The following is an 18,868-nucleotide window of genomic DNA, read 5'->3' as shown; positions in this document are numbered from 1 at the left end:
GCAGGTGTGCAGAGCTGGGAACTCAGGTGCACAGAGATCTCACCACCAGAGCCCCTGAGAGATAGGAGAATCCAGCAGGGGGAGCAGCCTCTGGTAATGGGTGCAACAGGTGGGCAGAGCTGGGGACTCAGGTGCACAGAGATCTCACCACCAGATCCCTGAGAGATAGGAGAATCCAGCAGGGGGGGGGGGGGGCTCTGGTAGTGGGTGCATCAGGTGGGCAGAGCTGGGAACTCAGGTGCACAGAGATCTCACCACCAGAGCCCCTGAGAGATAGAAGAATCCAGCAGGGGAGGAGCCTCTGGTAATGGGTGCAGCAGGTGCGCAGAGCTGGGAACTCAAGTGCACAGAGATCTCACCACCAGAGCCCTGAGAGATAGAAGAATCCAGCAGGGGAGGAGCCTCTGGTAATGGGTGCAGCAGATGTGCAGAGCTGGGAACTCAGGTGCACAGAGATCTCACCACCAGAGCCCCTGATAGATAGAGGAATCCAGCAGGGGGAGGAGCCTCTGGTAATGAGTGCAGCAGGGGTGCAGAGCTGGGAACTCAGGTGCACAGAGATCTCACCACTGGAGACTCTAAGAGATAGAAGAATCCAGCAGGGGGAGGAGCCTCTGGTAATGGGTGTAGCAGGTGGGCAGAGCTGGGAACTCAGGTGCACAGAGATCTCACCACCAGATCCCCTGAGAGATAGAAGAATCCAGCAGGGGAGGAGCCTCTGGTAATGGGTGCAGCAGGTGTGCAGAGCTGGGAACTCAGGTGCACAGAGATCTCACCACCAGAGCCCCTGATAGATAGAGGAATCCAGCAGGGGGAGGAGCCTCTGGTAATGAGTGCAGCAGGGGTGCAGAGCTGGGAACTCAGGTGCACAGAGATCTCACCACTGGAGACTCTAAGAGATAGAAGAATCCAGCAGGGGGAGGAGCCTCTGGTAATGGGTGCAGCAGGTGTGCAGAGCTGGGAATTCAGGTGCACAGAGATCTCACCACCAGATCCCTGAGAGATGGAGAAATCCAGCAGGGGGAGGAGCCTGTGGTAATGGGTGCAGCAGGTGTGCAGAGCTGGGAACTCAGGTGCACAGAGATCTCACCACCAGATCCCTGAGAGATGGAGAAATCCAGCAGGGGGAGGAGCCTGTGGTAATGGGTGCAGCAGGTGTGCAGAGCAGGGAACTCAGGTGCACAGAGATCTCCCCACCAGAGCCCCTGAGAGATAGAAGAATCCAGCAGGGGGAGGAGCCTCTGGTAATGGGTGCAGCAGGTGTGCAGAGCTGGGAACTCAGGAGCACAGAGATCTCACCACCAGATCCCTGAGAGATAGAAGAATCCAGCAGGGGGAGGAGCCTGTGGTAATGGGTGCAGCAGGTGTGCAGAGCTGGGAACTCAGGTGCACAGAGATCTCACCACCAGATCCCCTGAGAGATAGAATAATCCAGCAGGGGGAGGAGCCTCTGGTAATGGGTGCAGCAGGTGTGCAGAGCTGGGAACTCAGGTGCACAGAGATCTCACCACCAGAGCCCCTGAGAGATAGAAGAATCCAGCAGGGGGAGGAGCCTCTGGTAATGGGTGCAGCAGGTGTGCAGAGCTGGGAAATCAGGTGATCTCACCACTGGAGACTCTGAGAGATATAAGAGTCCAGCAGAGGGAGGAGCCTCTGGTAATGGGTGCAGCAGGTGTGCAGAGCTGGGAACTCAGGTGATCTCACCACTGGAGACTCTGAGACAGCCTTTCTCAACCTTCTTACCCTGGTGGAACCCTGCAAATAACTTGTTTGATCTCGGGGAACCCCGGCATTTATTTTGCAGGAGGCGTGGTCTTTAAAAGTAGGCATGGCTGTTTATTTCACTACCCCCATTACACTGCCACTCATTATACTGTGCTCATTATCCGGGTGCTTTTTATTAATGTGCATATTATTATTATTATTATGACCCTTAATGTAGTGTTTCTTGTTACAGTACCCCCTATAATATTGTGCTCTGTTATACTCCCCCCACGATGGGGGAAAATGCCAGGGAACCCCTTCAGAGTACTCCGGGATACCCTGGTTGAGAAAGCCTGATCTGAGAGATCAGCAAAATCAGGCAAGAGGATTGTGGAAGATAATTTTAGGGGTCTCCACCATACACTGACATACCAAATCTGTGTGGAGTAATCCAATAACATGCAATTTCTTTATGTGATCTAGATTGTAATTGTAGCTCCTCCTCTTCCAGGGCCACCCTGCGTAAGCTCCGCCCGGAGGACATGTTCGAGACCTGGGTGAGAAACTCCAGCCTTCCTGTATCATGTATTCTCCTGTGCATGTGTGAAGGGGTGGGCAAGACTGGCACTGTCAGTGTGGAGTGGTGGTGGTGGTGGGGGGGGGGGGGCAGGGGTAGCAGTGTCAGTGTGAAGGGGTGGGCAAGACTGGCACTGTCAGTGTGGAGTGGTGGTGGTGGTGGGGGGGGGGGGGCAGGGGTAGCAGTGTCAGTGTGGAGGGGGTGGGCAGGGATGGCAGTGTCAGTGTGAAGGGGTGGGCAAGATTGGCACTGTCAGTGTGGAGTGGTGGGGGTGGGCAGGGGTGGCAGCGTCAGTGTGGAGGGGGGAGAAGGGGTAGCAGTGTCAGTGTGGAGGGAGTGGGCAGGGATGGCAGTGTCAGTGTGGAGGGGTGGGCAGGGGTGGCAGCGTCAGTTTGGAGGGGTGGGCAGGGATGGCAGTGTCAGTGTGGAGGGGGAGAAGGGGTAGCAGTGTCAGTGTGGAGGGGGGGTGGGCAGGGATGGCAGTGTCAGTGTGGAGGGGGTGGGCAGGGATTCCGGGATGGCAGTGTCAGTGTGGAGTGGTGGGCAGGGATGGCAGTGTCAGTGTGGAGGGGTGGTCAGGGATGGCAGTGTCAGTGTGGAGGGAGTGGGCAGGGATGGCACTATCATTGGGGGGGGGGGGGCAGGGATGGCAGTGTCAGTGGGGGGGGGGCAGGGATGGCAGTGTCAGTGTGGAGGGGGGGGGCAGGGTTGGCACTGTCAGTGTGGAGTGGTGGGCAGGGATGGCAGTGTCAGTGTGGAGGGGGGGGGGGGGGCAGGGTTGGCACTGTCAGTGTGGAGGGGGGGCAGGGATGGCACTGTCAGTGTGGAGGGGAGGGCAGGGATGGCACTGTCAGTGTGGAGGGGAGGGCAGGGATGGCACTGTCAGTGTGGAAGGGTGGGCAGGGATGGCAGTGTCAGTGTGGAAGGGTGGGCAGGGATGGCAGTGTCAGTGTGGAGGGGAGGGCAGGGATGGCACTGTCAGTGTGGAGGGGGGGCAGGGATGGCAGTGTCAGTGTGGAGGGAGGGGGGGCAGGGTTGGCACTGTCAGTGTGGAGTGGTGGGCAGGGATGGCAGTGTCAGTGTGGAGGGGGGGGCAGGGATGGCACTGTCAGTGTGGAGGGGTGGGCAGGGATGGCAGTGTCAGTGTGGAGGGGGGGGGGGGGCAGGGATGGCACTGTCAGTGTGGAGGGGGGGGGGGGCAGGGTTGGCACTGTCAGTGTGGAGTGGTGGGCAGGGATGGCAGTGTCAGTGTGGAGGGGGGGGGGCAGGGATGGCACTGTCAGTGTGGAGTGGTGGGCAGGGATGGCAGTGTCAGTGTGGAGGGGGGGGGGCAGGGTTGGCACTGTCAGTGTGGAGGGGAGGGCAGGGATGGCACTGTCAGTGTGGAGGGGAGGGCAGGGATGGCACTGTCAGTGTGGAAGGGTGGGCAGGGATGGCAGTGTCAGTGTGGAAGGGTGGGCAGGGATGGCAGTGTCAGTGTGGAGGGGAGGGCAGGGATGGCACTGTCAGTGTGGAGGGGGGGCAGGGATGGCAGTGTCAGTGTGGAGGGAGGGGGGGCAGGGTTGGCACTGTCAGTGTGGAGTGGTGGGCAGGGATGGCAGTGTCAGTGTGGAGGGGGGGGCAGGGATGGCACTGTCAGTGTGGAGTGGTGGGCAGGGATGGCAGTGTCAGTGTGGAGGGGGGGGGCAGGGATGGCACTGTCAGTGTAGAGTGGTGGGCAGGGATGGCAGTGTCAGTGTGGAGGGGGGGGGGCAGGGTTGGCACTGTCAGTGTGGAGGGGGGGCAGGGATGGCAGTGTCAGTGTGGAGGGGGGGGCAGGGTTGGCACTGTCAGTGTGGAGGGGGGGCAGGGATGGCACTGTCAGTGTGGAGGGGAGGGCAGGGATGGCACTGTCAGTGTGGAGTGGTGGGCAGGGATGGCAGTGTCAGTGTTGAGGGCGGGGCAGGGTTGGCAGTGTCAGTGCAGAGGGCTGGGCAGGGTTGGCAGCGTCAGTGTGGAGGGAGGGGGGGCAGGGTTGGCACTGTCAGTGTGGAGGGGGGGCAGGGATGGCACTGTCAGTGTGGAGTGGTGGGCAGGGATGGCACTGTCAGTGTGGAGGGTGGGCAGGGATGGCACTGTCAGTGTGGAGTGGTGGGCAGGGATGGCAGTGTCAGTGTGGAGGGGTAGGCAGGGATGGCAGTGTCAGTGTGGGGGGGGGGGCAGGGATGGCACTGTCAGTGTGGAGGGGAGGGCAGGGATGGCACTGTCAGTGTGGAGGGGGGGCAGGGATGGCACTGTCAGTGGGGGGGGGGGCAGGGATGGCAGTGTCAGTGTGGAGGGGTGGGCAGGGATGGCACTGTCAGTGTGGAGTGGTGGGCAGGGATGGCAGTGTCAGTGTGGAGGGGGGGGGGCAGGGTTGGCAGTGTCAGTGCGGAGGGCTGGGCAGGGTTGGCATTGAGATATATGGCTAATAATAGACCGTAGTTATGCAGCTTCCTCTCAGCTTACACAATCTGCGCTCCTGATAATGTCACCTCTCAGACATTTGGCCGGAGGTCTGATATCCCCGGATCGCTGGTAATATAATTATGCTGCATTTCTGGGTCTGACGCACAACAATAAGGAGCTCCTCTGCTGATGGGAGGAATGTGCAGCCAGACACGGGGGAGAGACCAGCCATACATGGAGTCTCCCTCTCTACAACATCTCCTCCATAACACCTGCTGACCACCTGGAGAACCACCAGCATAGCAGAGGGCCACAAGCAACCGACCTCACATTCAGTTTCCACTGAGCCCAATCAGAAATGGTCTGATACACACAGGAGATCAGGTGTACGTACATACAGGGCCACCTACTGTACACAGGGCTGGATTAGTACTTTCCAGTGCCCTAGGCCTGCTGTCACCAAGCGTGACCCCTCTCCCCCCCCCCCCCCCCCCCCCAAAAAAAAAAACATTCTGTCCAACACTCTGATTAGCGATCATTGAATGGGCTCATCTCAGTTGTGCTGCTCTGCCCCCCATTCAACAAATAATTCTTGTAATTTGTGCTCCTGCCCAAATGTGCACAGCAGCCGATAGTGTTCTGGGCATGCATACTGGAGAAATGACACTGATGTATGACGGGTACTTGTCAAGAATGTATAACACTGTACCGGCCTCGGTTGCTGTGCACATCTGGGCAGGAGTGAGAAATTACAGGGAGCACGAGCGCTGCTTCTTTGTCCTCTGTGCGACTGGCTGCAGTCAGAGCCACAGACAGGTGGCAGGGAGCGCGAGTGGCCAGAGCATGCGCTGCTTCTTTGTCCTCTGTGCGACTGGCTGCAGTCAGAGCCACAGACAGGTGGCAGGGAGCGCGAGTGGCCAGAGCATGCGCTGCTTCTTTGTCCTCTGTGCGACTGGCTGCAGTCAGAGCCACAGACAGGTGGTAGGGAGCGCGAGTGGCCAGAGCATGCACTGCATCTTTGTTCTCTGTGCGACTGGCTGCGGTCAGAGCCACAGACAGGTGGCAGGGAGCGCGAGTGGCCAGAGCATGCGCTGCTTCTTTGTCCTCTGTGCGACTGGCTGCAGTCAGAGCCACATACAGGTGACAAGGAGCGCGAGTGGCCAGAGCATGCGCTGCTTCTTTGTCCTCTGTGCGACTGGCTGCAGTCGGAGCCACAAACAGGAGACAGGGAGCGCGAGTGGCCAGAGCATGCGCTGCTTCTTTGTCCTCTGTGTGACTGGCTGCAGTCAGAGCCACAAACAGGTGGCAGGGAGCGCGAGTGGCCAGAGCATGCGCTGCTTCTTTGTCCTCTGTGCAACTGGCTGCAGTCGGAGCCACAAACAGGTGACAGGGAGCGCGAGTGGCCAGAGCATGCGCTGCTTCTTTGTCCTCTGTGCGACTGGCTGCAGTCAGAGCCACAGACAGGTGGCAGGGAGCACGAGTGGCCAGAGCATGCGCTGCTTCTTTGTCCTCTGTGAGACTTTCTGCAGTCAGAGCCACAGACAGGTGGCAGGGAGCGCGAGTGGCCAGAGCATGCGCTGCTTCTTTGTCCTCTGTGAGACTGGCTGCAGTCAGAGCCACAGACAGGTGGCAGGGAGTGCGAGTGGCCAGAGCATGCGCTGCTTCTTTGTCCTCTGTGAGACTGGCTGCAGTCAGAGCCACAGACAGGTGGCAGGGAACGCGAGTGGCCAGAGCATGCGCTGCTTCTTTGTCCTCTGTGAGACTGGCTGCAGTCAGAGCCACAGACAGGTGGCAGGGAGTGCAAGTGGCCAGAGCATGCGCTGCTTCTTTGTCCTCTGTGAGACTGGCTGCAGTCAGAGCCACAGACAGGTGGCAGGGAGTGCGAGTGGCCAGAGCATGCGCTGCTTCTTTGTCCTCTGTGTGACTGGCTGCAGTCAGAGCCACAGACAGATGACAGGGAGAGCGAGTGGCCAGAGCATGCACTGCTTCTTTGTCCTCTGTGTGACTGGCTGCAGTCAGAGCTACAGACAGATGACAGGGAGCGGGAGTGGCCAGAGCATACGCTGCTTCTTTGTCCTCTGTGTGACTGGCTGCAGTCAGAGCCACATACAGGTGACAGGGAGTGGGAGTGGCCAGAGCATACGCTGCTTCTTTGTCCTCTGTGTGACTGGCTGCAGTCAGAGCCACATACAGGTGACAGGGAGCGCGAGTGGCCAGAGCATGCGCTGCTTCTTTGTCCTCTGTGCGACTGGCTGCAGTCAGAGCCACAGACAGGTGGCAGGGAGCGCGAGTGGCCAGAGCATGCGCTGCTTCTTTGTCCTCTGTGCGACTGGCTGCAGTCAGAGCCACAGACAGGTGGCAGGGAGCGGGAGTGGCCAGAGCATGCTCTGCTTCTTTATCCTCTGTGCGACTGGCTGCAGTCAGAGCCACAGACAGGTGACAGGGAGCGCGAGTGGCCAGAGCATGCGCTGCTTCTTTGTCCTCTGTGCGACTGGCTGCAGTCAGAGCCACAGACAGGTGTCAGGGAGCGCGAGTGGCCAGAGCATGCGCTGCTTCTTTGTCCTCTGTGCGACTGGCTGCAGTCAGAGCCACAGACAGGTGGCAGGGAGCGCGAGTGGCCAGAGCATGCACTGCTTCTTTTTCCTCTCTGCGACTGGCTGCAGTCAGAGCTACAGACAGGTGACAGGGAGTGGGAGTGGCCAGAGCATACGCTGCTTTTTTGTCCTCTGTGTGACTGGCTGCAGTCAGAGCCACATACAGGTGACAGGGAGCGCGAGTGGCCAGAGCATGCGCTGCTTCTTTGTCCTCTGTGAGACTGGCTGCAGTCAGAGCCACAGACAGGTGGCAGGGAGTGCGAGTGGCCAGAGCATGCGCTGCTTCTTTATCCTCTGTGCGACTGGCTGCAGTCAGAGCCACAGACAGGTGACAGGGAGCGTGAGTGGCCAGAGCATGCGCTGCTTCTTTGTCCTCTGTGTGACTGGCTGCAGTCAGAGCCACAGACAGGTGACAGGGAGCGCGAGTGCCCAGAGCATGCGCTGCTTCTTTGTCCTCTGTGCGACTGGCTGCAGTCAGAGCCAGCCACAGACAGGTGGCAGGGAGCGCGAGTGGCCAGAGCATGCGCTGCTTCTTTGTCCTCTGTGTGACTGGCTGCAGTCAGAGCCACAGACAGGTGGCAGGCAGCGCGAGTGGCCAGAGCATGCGCTGCTTTGTCCTCTGTGAGACTGGCTACAGTCAGAGCCACATACAGGTGACAGGGAGCGCGAGTGGCCAGAGCATGCCCTGCTTCTTTGTCCTCTGTGCGACTGGCAGCAGTCAGAGCTACAGACAGGTGACAGGGAGTGGGAGTGGCCAGAGCATGCTCTGCTTCTTTGTCCTCTGTGAGACTGGCTGCAGTCAGAGTCACAGACAGGTGACAGGGAGCGCGAGTGGCCAGAGCATGCGCTGCTTCTTTGTCCTCTGTGTGACTGGCTGCAGTCAGAGCCACAGACAGGTGAAGAGGAGCGCGAGTGGCCAGAGCATGCGCTGCTTCTTTGTCCTCTGTGCGACTGGCTGCAGTCAGAGCCACAGACAGGTGGCAGGGAGCACGAGTGGCCAGAGCATGCGCTGCTTCTTTGTCCTCTGTGCGACTGGCTGCAGTCGGAGCCACAAACAGGTGGCAGGGAGCGCGAGTGGCCAGAGCATGCGCTGCTTCTTTGTCCTCTGTGCGACTGGCCGCAGTCAGAGCCACAGACAGGTGACAGGGAGCGCGAGTGGCCAGAGCATGCGCTGCTTCTTTGTCTTCTGTGCGACTGGCTGCAGTCGGAGCCACAAACAGGTGGCAGGGAGTGCGAGTGGCCAGAGCATGCACTGCTTCTTTGTCCTCTGTGCGACTGGCTGCAGTCAGAGCCACAGACAGGTGACAGGGAGCGCGAGTGGCCAGAGCATGCGCTGCTTCTTTGTCCTCTGTGCGACTGGCTGCAGTCAGAGCCACAGACAGGTGACAGGGAGTGCGAGTGGCCAGAGCATGCGCTGCTTCTTTGTCCTCTGTGTGACTGGCTGCAGTTGGAGCCACAGACAGGTGGCAGGGAGCGCGAGTGGCCAGAGCATGCACTGCTTCTTGGTCCTCAGTGCGACTGGCTGCAGTCAGAGCCACAGACAGGTGACAGGGAGCACGAGTGGCCAGAGCATGCGCTGCTTCTTGGTCCTCTGTGCGACTGGCTGCAGTCAGAGCCACAGACAGGTGGCAGGGAGCGCGAGTGGCCAGAGCATGTGCTGCTTCTTTGTCCTCTGTGCGACTGGCTGCAGTCAGAGCCACATACAGGTGACAGGGAGCGCGAGTGGCCAGAGCATGCGCTGCTTCTTTGTCCTCTGTGCGACTGGCTGCAGTCAGAGCCACAAACAGGTGACAGGGAGCGCGAGTGGCCAGAGCATGCGCTGCTTCTTTGTCCTCTGTGCGACTGGCTGCAGTCAGAGCCACAGACAGGTGACAGGGAGCGCGAGTGGCCAGAGCATGCGCTGCTTCTTTGTCCTCTGTGCGACTTGCTGCAGTCAGAGCCACAGACAGGTGACAGGGAGCGCGAGTGGCCAGAGCATGCGCTGCTTCTTTGTCCTCTGTGCGACTGGCTGCAGTCAGAGCCACAAACAGGTGGCAGGGAGCGCGAGTGGCCAGAGCATGCGCTGCTTCTTTGTCCTCTGTGTGACTGTCTGCAGTCAGAGCCACATACAGGTGGCAGGGAGCGCGAGTGGCCAGAGCATGCGCTGCTTCTTTGTCCTCTGTGCGACTGGCTGCAGTCAGAGCCACAGACAGGTGACAGGGAGAGCGAGTGGCCAGAGCATGTGCTGCTTCTTTGTCCTCTGTGCGACTGGCTGCAGTCAGAGCCACAGACAGGTGACAGGGAGCGCGAGTGGCCAGAGCATGCGCTGCTTCTTTGTCCTCTGTGTGACTGGCTGCAGTCGGAGCCACAAACAGGTGACAGGGAGTGCGAGTGGCCAGAGCATGCGCTGCTTCCTTGTCCTCTCTGCGACTGGCTGCAGTCAGAGCCACAGACAGGTGGCAGGGAGCGCGAGTGGCCAGAGCATGCGCTGCTTCTTTGTCCTCTGTGTGACTGGCTGCAGTCAGAGCCACAGACAGGTGACAGGGAGCGTGAGTGGCCAGAGCATGCGCTGCTTCTTTGTCCTCTGTGCGACTGGCTGCAGTCGGAGCCACAAACAGGTGGCAGGGCAGTGCAATGGAGAGAAGCCCATCCAAAACAGAGAACAGGTAAGCAGCAAACATCCTGTCAGGACCCACTTTGGATGTTCTGTTGTAATTAGAGTGGACCTGAACTCAGAACTTCCTCTCTGCTCTAAAAGATACGCAACAACATAACCTTTCAATAAAAACATTTCTTTGTTACAGCTGATACAAATCCTGCAATAAATCTGCAGTGTGTCTACTTCCTGCTTTTATGGAAGCAGACATATTTTTAATATCCTGTGCTTTCAAATGAGATTAGCTGTTGTGGCAGTCAGGTGACAGTGTAGAGATCAAATTACAACTTGTGACACAGAGGAGGGGGAATTAGACAGGCTCTCGAAATACATACAGGGTACATATCTCTGTTTTCCTTCTGTCCTGTGCAAGAGTTCAGCTCCACTTTAACCGGTTCAGTGCCGCAGTGCCGAAATCTCATGCATCCGAGCAACGTTCACCTCCCATTCATTCGCCTATAACTTTATTGCTACTTATCACAATGAATTGATCTATATCTTGTTTTTTCCACCACTAATTAGGCTTTCTTTGGGTAGTACATTTTGCTAAGAATTATTTTTTTCTAAATCCATTTTAACAGGAAGATTAAGAAAGAAATGAGAAAATTCATTATTTATCAGTTTTGGCCATTATAGTTTGAAATTAATATACGCTACTGTAATTAAAACTCATGTATTTTATTTGCCCATCTGTCGCGGTTATTACACCATTTAAACGATGTCCCTATCACAATTTATGGTGCCGATATTTCATTTAGAAATAAAGGTGCATTTTTTCAATTTGCGTCCATCACTATTTATAAGCTTATCATTTTAAATAATATAATAACATATTCTCTTGACATGCATATTTAAAAAGTTCAGACCCTTGGGTAACTATTTATGTTTTTTTTTGTTTTTTTTTTATTACATTTTTTTATATAAAAAAAAAAAAAAAAAAAAACGTGGGTAATTTTTGGTGTGGCAGGGAAACTGCTAATTTTAAATGTAAAATAGTATTTTTTTTTATTAAAAATGTATGTGGGTGCAGTTTACTATTTGGCCACAAGATGGCCACAGTGAAAAAAGTCCTGGATGCGAACGATCTCGCATCCAGGAACTAAAAATCAGAGGAGTTGTTTCCTGGGGGTAGAAATACCGCGCTCTCTGGATAGAAAGCGTCGGTATTTCTGCGGGGTAGTTAGATCGGTGAATGGGAATTATATTCCGATTCACTGATCGGGGGCTAGCGGCGGGCGGCGGGTGCGCGTGCGGGCGCGTGCCCGATCGCGCGCACCATGCAGGGAAAGCAGCAGTGCCTATCTGGACAAGGAAGCTCGTCCAGATAGGCCGAACTGGTTAAAGCATCTAAATGACATTTATTTACAGGATCTTCTCAAAAAATTATCATATTGTGATGTCATTATTTTCTGTAATGTACTGATAAACATTAGACTTTCATATATTTTAGATTCAAATACACACAACTGAAGTAGTTCAAGCCTTTTATTGTTTTAATATTGATGATTTTGGCATACAGCTCATGAAAACCCAAATTTCCTATCTCAAAAAATTAGCATATTTCATCCGACCAATAACAGAAAAGTGTTTTTAAAACAAAAAAAGTCAACCTTCATATAATTTTGTTCAGTTATGCACTCAATACTTGGTCGGGAATCCTTTTGCAGAAATGACTGCTTCAATGTGGCGTGGCATGGAGGCAATCAGCCTGTGGCACTGCTCAGGTGTTATGGAGGCCCAGGATGCTTTGATAGCGGCCTTAAGCTCATCCAGAGTGTTGGGTCTTGCGTCTCTCAACTTTCTCTTCACAATATCCTACAGATTCTCTATGGGGTTCAGGTCAGGAGAGTTGGCAGGCCAATTGAGCACAGTAATACCATGGTCAGGATGGCTGCGCTGCGGGACCAGAAGAGATGATTTACTTTGACATATGACCTCTTCTCTCTCCAAGTCATGCCGCCCTTCTTATCTTATCTAATTTTATCGCCCTAGGCCGTGGCCTTCCTGGCCTTTCCATAAATCCGGCCCTGCGTCTGTACATAATTCCATATATACACGTAAGCTGGGTTTTATTCATGAACCAAAGTTCTCTTTTATTCTTCAATTTTTCTCTTCAGAAAGCAGGTGATAAGTGTAGATACAACATCAGACCTTCACTTCACATAAAAATGCCTGACATGTGTTTCGCGGCCATAAGCCGTTTCCTCAGAGGCACACCACAAACAAAACATCCAAAGTCTAGGTCATAAGAACACCAGTGCAATCTGAAGTGGGTGCAGAGAGATATCCTCCACGCCGTCCCAGTGTGAGTGGGCTGCGTCTGTACATACTGAGGGGGGATACATGTGGGAGTGGCTACATAATGGGAGAGGGTTACATGTGCACAGGTGGGAGTGGCTAAACATGGGGTATTGAAGGATGGGGTAGGTGTACATATGGGGTATTGGGGGATGGGGTAGGTGTACATATTAGATATTGGGGGATGGTGTAGGTGAACATACGGGGTATTGGGGGATGGGGCAGGTGTACGTATGAGGTATTGGGGTGGGGTAGGTGTACATATTAGGTATATGGGGATGGGGTAGGTGTACATATGGGGTGTTGGGGGATGGGGTAGGTGTACATATTAGGTATTGGGGGATGGGGCAGGTGTACATATGGGGTATTGGGGGATGGGGTAGGTGTACATATTAGGTATTGGGAGATGGGGCAGGTGTACATATGAGGTATTGTGGGATGGGCTAGGTGTAAATACAGGATATTGGGGGATGGGGCAGGTGTACATACGGAGCATCACAATCAGAACTCAGAGGCTTTTAAACAGGGCAGATTGTCCGAATGATGGTGCTGTTGTTGAAGAAAAGTTACCTACAGATGTCCTTGGCTAGTTGACTAGCATACTTTAATTCTTACTTGCTAACAAGCTGCTCCTGTGTGGACAGATTACAGACAAATCATTCCAGTTCCCAACTTGTGTCTCACTACTCTACAAACAAGGTGAGGGGGTAGAAGCAGGAGGGAGAGAAACACTGTGTGTGTAATCCCGTGTCTTAGTAGCTAAACATTGCAGCAGACTAAAGCTTATATTCAGGATTCCTGTTTCATAACTTCCTGTCTCTTAAATACAAGTTCTAGTTTATTGGCTAATTAAAAAACAAAACAGTAAGCTTTCAGCTTGTAAGCCTTCTTCAGACTTTATTCCTGTTGATTGACAATGTTAGAGCATACAATCAGAAGGAGGTAGAGAGAATTTTTTTTGGTAAATATGTTTCATCCGAAAACATTAATCAGAAGGGATCTTGCAAGTATTGTGAAGTATTTATGGAAAATAGATAAGACTCTAGGTTTACTTAAAGCGGAGCTGTCAGCCATTCTATCTCAGTCAAACAAAACCACATATATGTAGATAAATACTTGCTTTACTTACATAACATGTATTGCACTGTCCACGTTTTGCTTTTAGTGATTTTTCGACAGTAAAAAAGAGAAATCCTTCTTAGCATTTACCATTTAACTGTGGCCATTTTGAAGCCAATCCTGGTGTCATTTCCTCCCTTACTCTCCTCTGCCTGATTGTGTATGCATTGCCCGCCCTTCACTATAGAAAGTGCATGAGAAATATCGGCCAATCAGAGAGGAGCAGAGGTGTGGGAGGGGAAAACAGGAGGGAAAGAGGCTTCAGCCAATCCGGCTGCATTAGATAACGTGAACCAGAAATTAAAATAAACGAATGAGATAAACAATTGGATCTGTCCTTCTACTCCTAAAAAATGACTATTTTATTTTATTTTCAAGGATTTATTTTATGTATAAACATTTACAAAGCAGATTTAATGTTTAATAGTCTCTGCTCAATTGCAGTGTCTCAAGAGTCCCAGAGTGAAAATACATGAATTATGTATTGACCTTTTTATATTTCCCCCTCACAGTAAAAAGCTCTGCTTAGGAAAGTGTTTTATAGCTGTAATTTGTTATCAGTGAGCGGACTGAGTCCTGACTGGAGAAAAACTGTCAGTTCCAGAGCTAATTATAAACTCTTTCAGGCCGGGGGAAAAGAAGTGCAGCATAAGCGTCGGTATGCTTGGCACTGTATATACACATGTCTGTTTCATCACGTCACATCATCTCTGGTACACTTTAAGTCTCGGGAAAGTAGAGAAGCAAGAAAGGTCACCCCAGCATGCACTGCAACTTCCTTTATGTGTACCAAATTGTGTATAATATATAAATATAAATATATATATATATATATGACAGGTAAACTGGGGAATGATCATTTATCAACAATAAGTTAGTGAAAGTAATAGTGATTTTAGCTTTTGGATTGCCTGGTTAGCATCCTTATTACTTGTTTACCAGATACAAATAAAGAATTGATTTTTGATTTTATGCCCGACAGTTACACTACATAGACAGACTATTGTTGTGTAGAGCTGTACAGAGGCGCCAGTAGGATAAAAGACATTAAAATGTTTAAAACATTCGGGATGCGGTGGTGGACCAGCCAACCCAAAACAGACACAGGTACTGTCGATTCAAGTAATAAATAATTTATTTATATACTCCAAAGACAAGTTGCAACGCGTTTCACGGGCAAAATCCCGCCTCCTCAGGCAATAAACAACTGGAGTGATACACAGCACAGAGTACAAAATGCGCTTGGCACCTCTGTCACAGTGTATCACTCCAGTTGTTTATTGCCTGAGGAAGCGGGATTTTGCCCGTGAAACGCGTTGCAACTTGTCTTTGGAGTGTATAAATAAATTATTTATTACTTGAATCGACAGTACCTGTGTCTGTTTTGGGTTGGCTGGTCCACCACCGCATCCCGAACGTTTTAAACATTTTAATGACTTTTATCCTACTGGCGCCTCTGTACAGCTCTACACAACAAGAATCCACCCTTGGTGGAAGGGTGGTACACCCTCTTCTTTTCCTCTATCCACAGAGAGTGACGTCTTAATCCTGAGTGGGGACAGGCTGGGTCTCCCCACCTGCCTTTTCAGTGGTTGCCTTGGAGGTAACCCTGGTTTGTAAGTACAATACTTACGTTTCATCATTATCATTCGCACTCCTCCAATACAAGCTACACTATATTGGGCTCTCGGTTTTCTACCTTTTATACATAGACAGACTACTTTAGACTCAGGCTAATATGGAGAGTTTTATACAGACCATATCTAATCACCACTTCCTCTTCCTGTGTGACTGAGATTTGTCAGTAAGGCAGATTCTCTGTTCATTCCTAATTGCCGGAGGAAATGGTGTGCTGGGGACCTCTACTGGTGAATTAGGGAACTGTAGGCCATGTAGTCTCCAAATAAATGTGCTCATCATGGTCAGTTATGCATGCCTCCCAACTTTTTCAAATGAGAAAGAGGGACACTTTAAGCCACACCCCCACCACACCTCTAACCACCCCTTTGCCACACCCCTAACCATGCGTACCACTAAAAATGTAGAAGTCTGGAGCCAATTAAACCAAATTTTCAGTAGAAAAATACATATATTTACTTGAATCTGTACATGAGTCCTGGAAGAGGGACAGATGCGGGAGAAGGTGGGACAGGGGGGTTTGGTTCCTATAGAGGGAGCTATGAGTGAGGTCACTAACCATGTCACTGTCATCACTCTACAGGAGGACGACCTGGACGGAATCCATATTGTGGCCTTTGCAGAGGAGGAAGATCCAGGTGAGAACCGCCAGCAGTGAAGCCACAGAAATATGTGATGTCATAGCAGGCGTGGCAAGTGTCTGTTGTCTCAGGACAGTACTGATGTCATGTCTGCAGTGTCAGCGGACCGCTGATGTCACAGGTGATGTCATGTCTGCAGTGTCAGCGGACCGCTGATGTCACAGGTGATGTCATGTCTGCAGTGTCAGCGGACCGCTGATGTCACAGGTGATGTCATGTCTGCAGTGTCAGCGGACCGCTGATGTCACAGGTGATGTCATGTCTGCAGTGTCAGCGGACCGGTGATGTCACAGATGATGTCATGTCTGCAGTGTCAGCGGACCGGTGATGTCACAGGTGATGTCATGTCTGCAGTGTCAGCGGACCGCTGATGTCACAGGTGATGTCATGTCTGCAGTGTCAGCGGACCGCTGATGTCACAGGTGATGTCATGTCTGCAGTGTCAGCGGACCGGTGATGTCACAGATGATGTCATGTCTGCAGTGTCAGCGGACCGCTGATGTCACAGGTGATGTCATGTCTGCAGTGTCAGCGGACCGGTGATGTCACAGATGATGTCATGTCTGCAGTGTCAGCGGACCGGTGATGTCACAGGTGATGTCATGTCTGCAGTGTCAGCGGACCGCTGATGTCACAGGTGATGTCATGTCTGCAGTGTCAGCGGACCGCTGATGTCACAGGTGATGTCATGTCTGCAGTGTCAGCGGACCGGTGATGTCACAGATGATGTCATGTCTGCAGTGTCAGCGGACCGGTGATGTCACAGGTGATGTCATGTCTGCAGTGTCAGCGGACCGGTGATGTCACAGATGATGTCATGTCTGCAGTCTCAGCACGCCGCTGATGTCACAGGTGATGATGTCAGGTCTGCAGTGTCAGCGGATCGGTGATGTCACAGATGATGTCATGTCTGCAGTCTCAGCACATTGATGAAGTCTCAGACGATGTCATGTCTGCAGTGTCAATACGCTGGTGATGTCACAGATGATGTCATGTCTGCAGTGTCAGCGGACCGGTGATGTCACACATGATGTCATGTCTGCAGTAGCAGTACGCCGGTGATGTCACAGATGATGTCATGTCTGCAATGTCAGCGGACCGGTGATGTCACACATGATGTCATGTCTGCAGTAGCAGTACGCCGGTGATGTCACAGACGATGTCATGTCTGCAGTGTCAGTACGCTGGTGATGTCACAGATGATTTGCAATAAGGTAGAAGGTGCGCTGGACTTAATGGGTACAAATTATTATTTATATTTAAAAGGTCGTTTTTATTGTAATACATTTTCAATAAATTTTCAATTGATACATATAGTGCAAATGAGTTTTCAATTATTTCATACTATATCTCACACTTATAAATACAGTCATCCAAACATACATCCAAACACACAAGGAGCGTGCTGGTTCCCCTTAAAAATGTAGGGTTATCCTATAAAAAATAATCATAAACAATTTGGCTAAAAAAAAACCCTATGGGGAAGTAAAAAACCATGTGACCTCTGTGGCGCTTAGTGAACTGTTAGTTCCTTAGTGTTCAGAACAAGTATAAGGTTGCGGGCAGCATAGAATCCTTACCACATCCCGCTGCAGATAGTATGTATATAGCGTACATATTTGGCAGATCTCACCACGTATTTCGATCCTGGGGAGTCCTTAGCCCTGGGCACCTCCTTCAACCCGGGGAGTTTCTTCAAAGTGTCCGATGTTCTCCGGAGATGTAACACGCAGTGCCGCTCAAGCGGTTAGCTGCTCTGCTCCGGGCGTTTGCTACACAGTTGGCTCGGATAAGCGACTTCCGGCTCCTTGTCCTCAGAGCGTGGCGTCACTTCCCAGTGCGCCTCAGCTCAATGCTGTAATGACTTCCTTGCGTTCCACCGCTTCTCAATTTCTCCGTAAGTCACAATTGGTGAGTGACTGGTGATAAAGGCAAAGAGTCACTCTGTACTCGTGTGGGGCGCCCCTACAAAGTTACAGTAAGCAGCTTGATTGACATGTTTCGACGGCTCGGCCGTCTTCTTCAGAATCGATGTGACAGATGATGTCATGTCTGCAGTGTCAGTACGCTGGTGATGTCACAGACGATGTCATGTCTGCAGTGTCAGTACGCTGGTGATGTCACAGATGATGTCATGTCTGCAGTGTCAGTACGCTGGTGATGTCACAGATGATGTCATGTTTTCAGTGTCAGTACGCTGGTGATGTCACAGATGATGTCATGTCTGCAGTGTCAGCGGACCGGTGATGTCACACATGATGTCATGTCTGCAGTGTCAGCGGACCGGTGATGTCACACATGATGTCATGTCTGCAGTAGCAGTACGCCGGTGATGTCACAGATGATGTCATGTCTGCAGTGTCAGCGGACCGGTGATGTCACACATGATGTCATGTCTGCAGTAGCAGTACGCCGGTGATGTCACAGACGATGTCATGTCTGCAGTGTCAGTACGCTGGTGATGTCACAGATGATTTGCAATAAGGTAGAAGGTGCGCTGGACTTAATGGGTACAAATTATTATTTATATTTAAAAGGTCGTTTTTATTGTAATACATTTTCAATAAATTTTCAATTGATACATATAGTGCAAATGAGTTTTCAATTATTTCATACTATATCTCACACTTATAAATACAGTCATCCAAACATACATCCAAACACACAAGGAGCGTGCTGGTTCCCCTTAAAAATGTAGGGTTATCCTATAAAAAATAATCATAAACAATTTGGCTAAAAAAAAACCCTATGGGGAAGTAAAAAACCATGTGACCTCTGTGGCGCTTAGTGAACTGTTAGTTCCTTAGTGTTCAGAACAAGTATAAGGTTGCGGGCAGCATAGAATCCTTACCACATCCCGCTGCAGATAGTATGTATATAGCGTACATATTTGGCAGATCTCACCACGTATTTCGATCCTGGGGAGTCCTTAGCCCTGGGCACCTCCTTCAACCTGGGGAGTTTCTTCAAAGTGTCCGATGTTCTCCGGAGATGTAACACGCAGTGCCGCTCAAGCGGTTAGCTGCTCTGCTCCGGGCGTTTGCTACACAGTTGGCTCGGATAAGCGACTTCCGGCTCCTTGTCCTCAGAGCGTGGCGTCACTTCCCAGTGCGCCTCAGCTCAATGCTGTAATGACTTCCTTGCGTTCCACCGCTTTTCAATTTCTCCGTAAGTCACAATTGGTGAGTGACTGGTGATAAAGGCAAAGAGTCACTCTGTACTCGTGTGGGGCGCC

The 18,868-nt window shown here is 52.0% G+C and overlaps 1 protein-coding gene across 1 annotated transcript in view; it reads left to right on the top strand.

The window, feature by feature from the left end:
* CASQ2 (calsequestrin 2) overlaps positions 1–18,868 on the top strand; it is an 86,831-nt gene that overhangs the window by 55,141 nt on the left and 12,822 nt on the right. Inside the window, exons 7-8 of the mRNA XM_068266310.1 lie at positions 2,216–2,261; positions 15,576–15,630. Coding sequence (XP_068122411.1) covers positions 2,216–2,261; positions 15,576–15,630 — 101 coding nt within the window. The remainder of the gene's footprint in view (positions 1–2,215; positions 2,262–15,575; positions 15,631–18,868) is intronic.

Source organism: Hyperolius riggenbachi, chromosome 2, assembly GCF_040937935.1.
Source record: "Hyperolius riggenbachi isolate aHypRig1 chromosome 2, aHypRig1.pri, whole genome shotgun sequence".
In the NCBI taxonomy this organism is placed as follows: Eukaryota; Metazoa; Chordata; class Amphibia; order Anura; family Hyperoliidae; genus Hyperolius; species Hyperolius riggenbachi.
Note: the sequence above shows the minus strand (reverse complement) of the source record. Positions and strands in the feature narration are given on the sequence as shown.